The 13,144-nt window shown below is 49.8% G+C and overlaps 1 protein-coding gene across 1 annotated transcript; it reads right to left on the reverse strand.

The window, feature by feature from the left end:
* Nucleotides 1-7,160: 7,160 nt before the first annotated feature.
* LOC123083346 (probable receptor-like protein kinase At4g39110) lies at nucleotides 7,161-10,269 on the reverse strand. The gene has a single exon (XM_044505410.1). It carries the CDS (start codon nucleotides 10,028-10,030, stop codon nucleotides 7,496-7,498), a length of 2,535 nt encoding a protein of 844 aa, XP_044361345.1. The 5' UTR covers nucleotides 10,031-10,269; the 3' UTR covers nucleotides 7,161-7,495.
* Nucleotides 10,270-13,144: the final 2,875 nt, after the last annotated feature.

A 13,144-nucleotide genomic window follows, 5' to 3' on the forward strand; every position in this document is an offset into this window, starting at 1 on the left:
CCGTGCGTTAATATGTAACTATTACCACAGTAATTAGCGACCTTAGTTATGCATCCCTAAACGCAAGCATGGGAGCATGGGAGGGAAACGAAACTACTAAAAAAGAGCGCACGGGCAGGCATGCGTAGGACCTAGCCAGAAAAGAAGCATAGGCTGGTGCATGGCTGACACAACAGTGGACTGGATTAGACTGATTTGCGCTGTAGGCGAAACGCGATGGTAAAAGACCGCATCCATTGGTTCATGACTTCTATCCAGAGGCTACATGTTGCTTCAAATTGCCTTAGTGTTGTCAAAGACATAGAGGCAGGAAGTGAAGGAAGGCATGAACCTATCGTCGGAGAAATATACGCTAGGAGATCTCTTCTTATATTATATTCGGTGTAATTTCTTTCAAGAATTTAGAAGCTCAAATTATGAAGCACATAACTTAGCTAGGTTTGCATTATTTCTAGACCAAGGCCGCCATGTTTGGCTATAGGACAACCATACATGATACTATTTTGTATCCCTATGTTGATTGATCAATAAAACCTAGCAGGTTGTTCTAAGAAAAATATGTCGGCCCACGTTCTCCTTGCGGTGGCAGCGGTAATTCGGGTGCTTCATTTTAAATTTGTAATAATCTCCCCAATTTTTATTATTGGCAAGAGATTATGGACGGATAGAGTTTGGCAAGGCTGGTCTGATTTGTTGTACATGCATACGGATGGTTTCTCTCGAATCACATCGAGGATAAGGAAGCACATCAGAAATTTCCATACAATCTACCGTGGAAAATGTTTGACGGTACCAACAATGGATCAGACATCCGATCTACCATGGAAAATGTTTCAGTTATAGCAACCTTTGCTCGGCATCAAATCACACGTACGGGATCCCCTGGAAATCATTCCTAATCTAAATCAAAGACTCTATATACCGAGATGATGCGCGCAATCCTGCACCGCAGGCGCCGTACCACGGACCATCCCAGGAAACCATGGCTTCTCGTCTTCCTGACGACCGTCCTCCTCGTCCTCGCAGTTCTTGGCCCATGCGTTCTCGCAGATGGCAGCAACGATGCCGGTATGCTCTATCCTTCTCCATGCACGGATCTGGTGTTTGTTTGCAATCACACACACGCACCACGCGCAGGTGATTCTTCATACTTTTGCTGTACGCAGGAGCTAATAACGCGACGCAGACCCCCGAGGTCGGGCGAGGGGCCAACGTCACTGTCAGGAACGCCGCCGGCTGCGCCCCCGGCCAGCCCGGATGGCACCCCGGAGGCCCCGGTCACCCCGGATGGCACCCCCCAGGCAACGTCCCCGGGCACCCCGGAGGCCCCGGATGGCACCCCCCAGGCAACGTCCCCGGGCACCCCGGGGGCCCCGGATGGCACCCCCCAGGCAATGGGTACGGCCAGCCCGGAGGCAACGGGTACCATCAGCCGTGGACGCCGACTCCGGCGACGACGTCGCCGCAAGTGCGCAGCCCTATCCGGAGCGCCGCCGCCGCCGACCACCGCCGCGGACGTTGCGCGGCGGGCTTCTCTGTATTCCTCCTTGGTGCCACCGTCAGCTGGTTGCTTCGTTTTTAATTAGCGAGACCTGAATTACGCATACAATTTGATTCGATTCTGGGATGTATGCATGCAGGCAATATATCACGAACGATTTAGTTAGATCAAAAAGGTTAACTAGGCTGAGGTTAATGCCATCAGAAGATGTCAAGAAAAGGGTACGTAGTGCCTGAATTTTTTGGGTGTAATTGAATTTTTTTTGTCATCGAATCTTCTTGGGCCGTGCGTCTTCTACGTTTTTTTTTGTTTCAGCCTCCTTCCTCCTCCGAAACCGCCCATGACCATTGGCCCATCCACCTAGCTTCGTGCTCCCCTCATTATAGCTTTGCAGCGACCGCCTCAACGCCCCGTCCTCACCGCCCTGCCGTCATCCCCGACCATCCCTCTAAACCTTGTCTATCATTAATCTTGCGAGGCAACACACTCCATCTACACCAGTCAACCCTTTTACTCGCCTCCAACGGTGACATCGCAGCTTGTTGCCACTCACAGTGTCATCCTCTTCTCCAGCGAGGTCCTGGCTTGCCTAATGGACGTAGTTGCAGCTCGTTGCCACTTGCATGTTCATACTCACGAATAGATTTTTTTTTAGGGATTACTCACCAATAGCTGAGCAAGTTGTATGTTTCGACTTCACACTGTATGTGCCGGGACGCTGAACACCATGGCTGACACCGTTTATCTTCCAACGGTATGGGCCGGCTAGGTGCCCCTGTTTGCCATCTTTGACGACGACCCTTAGAAGGAAATTGCCCCGTCACATGAGCTGATGGACCTTCACTGGCACAACCTCGCCGGGTGTAGTTATATGCGCCATGGTGATGCATGGATGGTCTCATTGTGATGGACCTACAATACTTTGGGTTAGTCATCATTGATCCTTTGCTTGCTTCTACTTCTGATTTTTTTCCTTCAAAATGAAGATGTGTTCTGAATTTGGCTTTTGCATACATTGTATTATTCTAATTAAAAAGAAGTAGTCTCTTGAGTAATGCTCGGAGGAACTTCACATTCAGCTTGGAAATATCGAAACTCCGATTATCCCGGTAGCACGGTAATCTAGTAGCCTTAGGCCCATGGAGGTGCAATGGACACCGGCTCTTGCTAGTGGGAGGGATCTTGTTTCGTGTTTAGTTGCTTTTATGAGTTTGTTTAGGGTTTGTGTCAAGCTTAGGAAGACGTGGTTTTCCCCGTCTAGCCCCCATTTTGATGATGGAATGAGGTTTTGCCGTCTAGCCCCCGTTCCGATGATGCATCTAGCGTCATTGGAGGGCCTGTGGAGATGTGTCTCCGTCGGATATCCTGGGATTCGGTCAGTGTTGATCTTTGGTGGATCTCCTTGGATCTAGTCTTTGGTCATTTGTCTACATATTGGATCTTTTTGATTTATACTTCTCTTCATCCACGACGGTTGCTATTCTGATGCATTGCTCCTGTGAGGCCTTAGTATGATGACTTCCTGATTGGCTACTATAACAAGTTTGGCCCGGCTCCGGTAAGGAGGCGTGACGGTAGTGGCGCGCCTTTGGCTCGCTCCAGTGCTTGTAGTCATCGCTAGGTGATCTATGGACATGGATGTAATTTCATTATTTCTGTGTAATTTATACTGCCATGGCCTAATGAATAGATCGGAAGTTTTCTCGCAAAAAAGAAAAAAATGTTTTTTTGAATTTGAATTAATTTTGATAGGATATTCAGTGAGGTTTGTTCAGATTCAAAATTCATTCAAAAAGTTCATATGGTAACTGTCTGGTATTTCTTGGTTACCACAGTAACCCAAAAATCTCGGTGCCTCACAATAGTTTTATTGCACCCGGAATCCCAAACCTTGCTCCTAGATCTAGTACTCTTTTTTATACCAAGAAACGTTCCCCCTATTTCTATTTACTGCCTCCATCCGAAAATACTTGTCCGAGAAATGAATGTATCTAGATGTATTTTAGTTCTAGATACATCCATTTGTATCCATTTATACGTATTTCTGGACGGAGGGAGTATTTAATGGAAACCATATATCTCCCCTAAACAAGCTACATTACCAGCCAATACCAAAAGCTATATCTAACATCCATTGCTTTTGTCTACCAGACCCAACTGGGGATGCAACCCAGGGCATGAGACAAGCAAAGTTGCATCATCCACAAGCATAAAATATTAGAGGGCAGTATTTTTGAAAGGAAAGACGACAAGGACGAGACACACGACATGGAAAATGCACACAGGAAACATAGGCTCGAAGAACTTCTTGCATTTCGAAGACAACATCCATGAGAGACTCTAGTCTTCAAATCGTCAGCCACTTGTGGTTCGGAGAATTCCTAGACGCTATCCTTTTGATGCATTGAAGACTTCACCTGTCACTTGTTCTAGTAGTTCTACTCCCCGTATTAGCTCCATTTGAGTTTCCTGTTTTTTCTAAAGAATTCACCAGGAGTTAATAAGGGAACATGTTTTATCAATAATCACAAAAGTATCAATTGCCCTTCCGCATTCAAAATATATATCATTCTGACCATTCCAAATAGACCACAACATGGCTGCTATGCCCACATTAAGTTTCATTTTCTTATCTTGACCAAATTGGGTCATACAAGTGGAAAATAATGATTTCACATCTGTAAGGATGGAATCAAGATTGAAAGTACATTCTATCACGCTCCATAAAAAATAGCAACAAAACAATGCATGAACAGGTGACCACGTGTCTCCTCAGCACTACAAAACATACATTTCCTATCACCTACTTGTTGGAGTCCTGGAATAGGGGTACTCACTACGTCTTCTTCCAACCAGGTGGGTCGGGCCGAGGACCCGCATGGAGGTTCACTAATGGGCCACTTCGGGCAGCCCATGGCGTATACAAGAAAGATTGCATAAAACTTGGCGCACAAGATGAGGACTCCTGTAACCCTAGGCCTCTGGTATATTACATAAACCGAGGCCAGGCTAGTCAATAGATCATTACATCTCATATACCTTAGAACAATCTCGTGGTAGATACATGTACTATGTACTATCCTCCATATCAATACAATCAAAAGCAGGACGTAGGGTATTATCTCTTCGAGAGAGAGCCCGAACCTGGGTAAAATCATGTGTCCATGTTACCATCACTCCAAGATGCCTAGCTTAGGACCCCTACCTCGAGATATGCCAGATTTAGCACCGTAACTATCCATCCTCTCTTAGTAAGATTATATTTCGTTAACACACTATTGCGCAAGGAAAACCACAATAACACTTTGATTTTAGGAGGAATTTCAACCTTCCAAAAAAATTCAAAAGGAATTGAATATTATTGAGAATCGACTGATTATAGAAAGACTTAGGAATTTAATTACCATCAGCACATAAAGTCCACACCAAGGAATCTTGTTTGTATTTTAAGACAACATCCCAGCAATTTTCTTTAAGTTCATTCCATTGAAGTAAATTATCCCCACGGGGTTCTTATGAAAGCAAAATGATCCCATCCTTTTTCAAACACATCAACCAAAGTGATTTTTTTGTGAAAAAATATCATAAAAGTCTAGGATACCACGTTTTAGTTGTTTAACATCCATCCACCAGTCTTTCCAGAATCTGTTTTTTTGTCCCATCATCTAATTCCATCTTAAAATACTATGGAAAATATCTCTGACAGAAAGGAGCTCAAACGAGAATTGGGAATCCCCTACTTTATGTTTCACACCAGATAAACAACAATTTTAAGCATATTTGTTAAGAAAAAGATATTGTCACAACCCTTCTCTATACCTAATTTCCACCGCCACTTAGCTAGGAGGGCTTTGTTCATAAGATCTAAATTAATCATACCCAAGGCACTTTGTTTTTGGGTTGAAAAACATCAGTCCACCTAACCAAATGCTATTTTTTAATCTTTATCACCCTGCCAAACAATTCTGGCTATGCAAAAAATCAGCCTTCTTTCTCACCCCACAGGTATGGGATAAACTTGTATAAGAGAATGTTGCTCGGGGAGAACTGTACTATCCTCATAAGATTTTTAATACTTATTTATTTGGTGGAATGTCCAAAATAGAAAATTTCACTTTTGAAGAAATTGATTTTTAACCCAGACATCTATTCAAATGCACATAAATTTAATTTTAAATTTGGCCACTAGAGATATCATCTAGCAAGAAAAAGATTATGTCAACTGCGTATTGCAGCATATTTACTTATCCTTCGCTAACTTCCTCTACACATGTAACTTCGGCGATCTTCTTGCATTATCCATTAATAGCATAGGCATCAACAATTAAATAAAAAACAAGGAGACAGAGAATTACCATGTCTCAAGCCCTTGAAAGCTTTGAATAAGGGCTGACAAAATTATTAACTTTAACTCTAACATGTCCCCTTCCCTCACGATTTCCACAATTCATTCAACCTGTCAGGAAACAACATTGCTATGCACATGACACTGCTCATCCATTTTTGTGTGATCCTATTGATCCAGCCATACATGTGTGGGACAAAGTGGAGCACACACACTGGATCAAGCATCGTCCATTGCTCGGCTGCACAGTAGTTCCGACCAGGAAAACCTTTTAAACTCGACATCTTATGTAGAAAAGACCATTTAAATTTGTCATATTCTTTTCTTAAAGTCCGCTTTGAAACGTATAGCACTATGTTTTATTAGCATGTATAGTGTTGAAGGCTCCATGTAGGATCAGGACCCTTTCCATAATATACCCGTCTTTAATAAAAGCACTTTGTACAAGAGAAATTGGAAACTCACCACCCCACTCAATTTATTCATAAGGATTTAGTGAAAATTTTGAAACTAACTTTCAAGACAGAAATGGGCCTAAAATTTTGAATTTGTGTAGCATCACTAATTTTAGGAATCAATGTGATAATTCCATAGTTCAACGTAGCAATGTTAATGTCACCTCCATGGAAATCATCAAACATAGCTTTTCACAACCAGTTCGATATATCTGGAAAACTTTTTAAACTCGATATCTTATGTTCAAAAGACCATTTAAATTTGTCATATGCTTTTTTAAAGTCCACTTTGAAAATCATAGCACTTTGATATTTTAGCATTTATAGTGTTCATGACTTCATGTAGGATATGGACCCTTCCACAATGTACCTACCTTTAATAAAAGCAGTTTGTCTAAGAGAAATTGGAGGACTCACCACCCACTCAATCTATTCATAAACATTTTAGTGAAAATTTTGAAACTAACATCCAAGAGGAAAATTGACCAGCAATTTTGAATTTGTTTAGCATCACTGGTTTTAGGATTCAATGTGATAATTCCATAGTTCAAGGTAGCAATGTTAATGTTACTTCTATGGAAATCATCAATCATAGCTTTTAGACACCATTTAATCAAACTCTTATCATATGTGGTAGAACTCAATGGGAAACCACCAGGAGGACCAGGACTCTTATTTTGTTCCATAGAAAATTTGACAATATAATCTCATACGTACATAGAAAATTCGATAACAAGATCCTCAGCTTTCTGTCTGGAACTCCTAATTAGCCCCATCAAATATTATGAGAAATGAGCTCCCTTTTGCGGGGAAAAAAGAGAAATGAGCTGAGCTGAATGCATGCTAACAAAATCAACACTTTTTGTGAGACAAAGTGTAATTGACGCCATGATTTTACATACAGTTGCGGTATACATTTTGGAATTTTCTGCCATCAGTAAACGCGATTGAGACACATACATACATTACACACATATACACTCTTCGATCGACCTCGTTTGGTTTTGAGTTATGATGATCGGATCCTTCCTTCATCCGTTCCACCATGGATGCATGCATGGACTAGCATGCATGCAGAAGGCGCGCGCACGGATTGACGAACTACGGCGGTGCTGCTCATGGCTGCTCGATCGGTGAGGACTGACGGCGACGCATGGAGGTATGGATCATGCATCGATGCAGAAGATGGATGGATCACCTGCCCTTCATGTCGGCGAGCTGCGCGAAGAGCTCGTTGGCGGAGGTGGTGGATTGGTCGGGCACGGTGGTGACGCCGCTGGCGGAGGAGACGATGGAGGCGTCGGCGTCGTCGGCGTCGCTGGCGCCCTCGGGTGGGTTGGACTCCTGCAGCTGCAGCGCGTACTCGAGGTTCCAGAGCACGTCGCCCATGGAGAGGCGGTCGCTGCCGAACTCGCAGAGGCACTTCTCGGCGGTCTCGGCGAACTTGGCGAGCGACTCCGGGTTGACCTTGCCGGCGAGGTTGGGGTCCATGATCTTCTCGATGAGGCCCTTGCGCTTCCACTGCAGGCCCCACTCGGCGAGGCTGACCTGCTCGCGCGGCAGCTGCGGGTCGATGGGCGCCCGCGCGCACAGCGTCTCCAGCAGCACCACCCCGAATGAGTAGACGTCGGACTTGTCGGTCAGCTGCTGGCACCGGAAGTACTCCGGGTCGAGGTACCCGAAGCTGCCCTTGACGGCGGTGCTGACGTGCAGCTGGTTCATCCCGGGGCCGTCCTTGGAGAGGCCGAAGTCGGCCACCTTGGCCACGAACTTGTCATCGAGGAGGATGTTGGTGGTCTTGACGTCGCGGTGGATGATCCCGTGCGCGGTGCCGGTGTGGAGGTAGTGGAGGCCCCTGGCGGCGCCGATGCAGATCTCGAGGCGCTGCTTCCAGGAGAGCGTGGGCAGGCCCTCGGGCCCGCCGTAGATGTGGTCGCGGAAGGGCCCGTGCTGCATGAACTCGTAGACGAGGATCATCTCCTCGCCCTCGTCGCAGTAGCCGATGAGGGAGACGAGGTGGCGGTGCCGGAGCTTGGACAGCATCTGGATCTCGGTGTTGAACTCGTTGATGCCCTGCTCCGACGACGGGTTCCCGCGCTTGATGGCCACCTTGATCCTGGAGCCCTCCTCGTCGGGGTCGTTGATCTCGCCCACGTACACGTTGCCGAACCCTCCCACGCCGATGATGGCGCTCTCGGCGAAGTTCTTGGTCGCCTCTGACATCTCCGCGAAGGTGAAGAAGTGGCCCAGCCCCGCGGTGGAGGAGAAGGTGTAACCGCTCTTGGACTTGCCGTTGCTGAAGGACTGGCCCGTGTGGATCGGCAGCAGCCACGACGAGAAGCTGTTGCGCCGCTCCCAGTCCTGCGGCCGCCGATGCCACTTCACCACCATGCATCCCAGGCCGGCGAAGGCGCCGAACATCATGGCGAACCCCACGGCCGCCACCACCTTGCGGGTGCCGCTGCCGTCGTCCACCATCCGGCCGTCCACGCCGTACTCGCCGTCCAGGCTGCCCACCGAGTTGGTCATCTTGAGCACCTCCGCGCCGTTGAGCAGCGCGTCGTTGCGGCCCGTGTCCTGCCCTAGCGGCCCGACGTCGATGATGATGTGGCCGTCGGTATTGACCGACGAGTTCACCACGAAGTCCTTGTAGTAGGGCGCGGCCAGGTCGCCGGTGATGGTGGAGAGGTCCAGGGCGGAGATGGCCTTGCGGCCGTTGATGTACACGTTGAAGTATAGGTCGTTGGCGGACGTGCTTATAATGTCGGCGAAGAAGAGGCGGACGAGATAGTCGAACGACGGGTCCACGTCCACCTTCCACGACACGTTGAAGTTCTGGTTCGCGACGCCGGATTCAGCCATGTGGCGGGCGGTCGCGTACACCGCCGTGGGTGCCACGAGCTTGGTCGCCGGGAACGCGTCGGGGTACTTGATCGCGCTCGTCGGCACCGACACCTCCGCCCCGGCCTCCTTGGGGTTCAGGTACTGCCCGTCGTCCTCCCACTGCCGGCCGAGCGTGTCGTTCACGGGGCCGATGGGCGGGCCACCGACGTTGAGCCGGCACACCACCTGGTAGGCAGCCTCTGACAGCCCGCTTGTCTCGGCTAGCGGCGACACCGTCAGGGCCGTCTTACTGATGAGCTCGTCAGGGGCGTTGACGACCTCGATGGCGTTGATGAACGCCGCGCCCGACTGCGGGGTGAACTTGAGCTCGAGCTTGTTCTCCGTGGCGTTGACGACGTACTCCTTCATGACCGCCTTCGCCTCGGCGGTGAAGCCATGGAGAAGGACGTTCACGGCGGTGGTCACGTCGAACGTGGCCGCCGCGAGGTCGGCCTCCCCGCTCTTGATGGGGAAGAAGTAGAGCCGGATGAAGTGCCAGCCGGGGGCCGTGAGCGGGAAGTTGTAGACGGCCTCCTCCTTGAAGACCCGCGCGCTGCGGTAGAGGTGCGACGGCACGTCGGCCTTGTCGTCGGCGACCTTGATGTTGTCCCTGGCGGAGAGCAGGCTGTTGGCCTCCGCGTCGGTCTTGAAGGACTTGCCGTCCTTGGTGTCGGCGGCGGCCGTGCCGCCGCAGTCGATGTAGAAGGCGTCCTTGGGCGTGAACTTGGCCGGCCCCGACGCGCCGCCCGAGCCGTTGTCCGTGACCGGCTTCCCCTGCCCCGCCACGGCCGTCAGCGTCGCCAGCACGGCCAGCAGCGCCAGCGGGAACGTCCCGCGGCGCACCATCTTGGGCGCGGTGCTTCTCCTCGTCACCCTCGCCGCCACGCTGCCGTTGTGCCGCCGGTCACGTCAGCACCGCCGCCGCCGCCGCCACCTCGACGAGCAGCGCCCGACGCCGGGGACGTCGTGCTGATTTTTGTTATTGTGGTGGCCTGGCTGGGGTGGCGCCCTCTCGCCCTCTCTCTGGTTGGGCGGGGCCAATCGGAGGAGAGGGAAGGGGGCGGAGGAGACTTGAGGGGGAGGGAGAAATGGGCGGGGGTTAAGCGGTGGTGGGTGGCGCCATGCCAAGTTTAAGCCGGTTTGACCCGGGCGTCGGCGTGCTATGTTTGGGGGCTCGTCCACCATTGACGCAAGTCATTCTGCACGAGACCAACTGGACATGGCTATTCTTGGAGCTTGTCTTTGTTGCTGCTGCCTGAACGATCGACGGTGACCATGCATGATTGGAGCTTGTGCTAGTTTTGAGGTTTTCTTTCATCACCCATTGTGAAACCAGCAATTTATACTAAGAAAAAGAAAGTGTATCAAGGTTTCAGTCGACTGCAAGTGACATAACATGTATAAACAAAAAAGAAAAACTGAAAGGATAATTTAGCATGATCTCAATATAAGATCTCACGACTATAGCATCGGTCGAGACATAACGAAGACTTGGTCGACAGAGATTTAGCAAGACTATTAAGAAAAACTGTTTTTTGGTGCAGGGATTAAGAAAAACTGTTAGAAATAGCAGTCTTACTAACTCTTGTTCGCTTGAGAATCTCTTGGTATTCAGGGTAGATAGTTCTACCAAAGAGGCGCCCCCGTCCACTACTCCGATGAACTCGCTTCGTTTTGGCTCCTTTGCACCGGGGTCTGCTCCTAGTCGGTTGTGGAGCACTAGGGTCGAGGCAGACGACCCGGCGGAACTTGAGCTACCACCAGTGTCGAGTCTTGCCGGAGAGGTGACGACCGCGGAGTCTACACCTAGTGCGAGGGTGGACCCTGTCGGTTCGGCCGTGGGTATGGGGGGCCGTGGGCAGGATGCCCATAGCTCCCAGCTACCTGCGCCTGGCTTCTCCTCGCTGGGAGGGGCGCCTGGGCAGGAGCTCTATGGCGTTCCTCCCACTCCCGCGTCTTCGGTCGAGCTGGGGGTAGGGTGCGGGAAGGAGTCCCGTGCTGTAACCCCTCCACAGGACCGTTTCATCCAAAGTGGCGAGCTGGGGGTGAGATGCGGCAAGGAGTCCTGCGTCGTAACCCCACCGCAAGTTTGCACCGACCAGACTGGCGGAGGGTGTTGGGGAATGTTGCATAAAATAAAAAATTTCCTACGTTCACCAAGATCAATCTATGAGTTCATCTAGCAACGAGAGAGAGGAGTGCATCTACATACCCTTGTAGATCGCGTGCGGAAGCGTTCAAGAGAACGGGGTTGAGGGAGTCGTACTCGTCGTGATCCAAATCACCGATGACCAAGTGCCGAACGGACAGCACCTCCGCGTTCAACACACGTACGGAGCGGATGACGTCTCCTCCTTCTTGATCCATCAAGGGGAAAGGAGAGGTTGATGAAGATCCAGCAGCACGACGGCGTGGTGGTGGATGCAGCAGGGTTCCGGCAGAGCTTCGCCGAGCTTCTGCGAGAGGGAGAGGTGCAGCAGGGGAGAGGGAGGCGCCAAGACTTCAGGGTGAGGCTGCCCTCCCTCCCCCTTCCTTTATATAGGCCCCCTGGGGGGGGGGGCGCCGGCCCTGGAGATTGAATCTCCCAAGGGGGGCGGCGGCCAGGGGGGGTGGAGTGCTCCCCAAGGCAAGTGGAGGCGCCCCCCACCCTAGGGTTTCCAACCCTAGGCGCAGGGGGGGCGCACCAACCCACTAGGGGCTGGTTCCCCTCCCACTTCAGCCCACAGGGCCCTTCGGGATAGGTGGCCCCACCCGGTGGACCCCCGGGATCCTTCCGGTGGTCCCGGTACAATACCGGTGACCCCCGAAACTCTCCCGATGGCCAAAACTGCACTTCCTATATATAATTCTTTACCTCCGGACCATTCCGGAACTCCTCGTGATGTTCGGGATCTCATCCGGGACTCCGAAGAACTTTCGGTTTGCTGCATACTCATATTCATACAACCCTAGCGTCACTGAACCTTAAGTGTGTAGACCCTACGGGTTCGGGAGACATGTAGACATGACCGAGACGGCTCTCCGATCAATAACCAACAGCGGGATCTGGATACCCATGTTGGCTCCCACATGCTCCTCGATGATCTCATCAGATGAACCACGATGTCGAGGATTTAAGCAACCCCGTCCGCTTTGTCAATCGGTATGTTACTTGCCCGAGATTCGATCGTCGGTATCCCAATACCTCGTTCAATCTCGTTACCGGCAAGTCACTTTACTCGTACCGTAATGCATGATCCCGTGACCAGACAGTTGGTCACTTTGAGCTCATTATGATGATGCATTACCGAGTGGGCCCAGAGATACCTCTCCGTCATACGGAGTGACAAATCCCAGTCTCGATCCGTGTCAACCCAACAGACACTTTCGGAGATACCTGTAGTGCACCTTTATAGTCACCCAGTTACGTTGTGACGTTTGGTACACCCAAAGCACTCCTACGGTATCCGGGAGTTACACGATCTCATGGTCTAAGGAAAAGATACTTGACATTGGAAAAGCTCTAGCAAACGAACTACACGATCTTGTGCTATGCTTAGGATTGGGTCTTGTCCATCACATCATTCTCCTAATGATGTGATCCCGTTATCAATGACATCCAATGTCCATAGTCAGGAAACCATGACTATCTGTTGATCAACGAGCTAGTCAACTAGAGGCTCACTAGGGACATGTTGTGGTCTAAGTATTCACACGTGTATTACGATTTCCGGATAATACAATTATAGCATGAATAAAAGACAATTATCATGAACAAGGAAATATAATAATAATCCTTTTATTATTGCCTCTAGGGCATATTTCCAACAGTCTCCCACTTGCACTAGAGTCAATAATCTAGTTACATTGTGATGAATCGAACACCCATAGAGTTCTGGTGTTGATCATGTTTTGCTCGCGGAAGAGGTTTAGTCAACGGATCTGCGACATTCAGATCCGTATGTACTTTGCAAATATCTA

Source organism: Triticum aestivum, chromosome 4A (assembly GCF_018294505.1).
Source record: "Triticum aestivum cultivar Chinese Spring chromosome 4A, IWGSC CS RefSeq v2.1, whole genome shotgun sequence".
In the NCBI taxonomy this organism is placed as follows: domain Eukaryota; kingdom Viridiplantae; phylum Streptophyta; class Magnoliopsida; order Poales; family Poaceae; genus Triticum; species Triticum aestivum.

What these genes read in the sequence shown, in the direction of transcription:
- LOC123083346 (XM_044505410.1), bottom strand. Translation starts at nt 10,030, where the DNA reads ATGGTGCGCCGCGGGACGTTCCCGCTGGCGCTGCTGGCCGTGCTGGCG.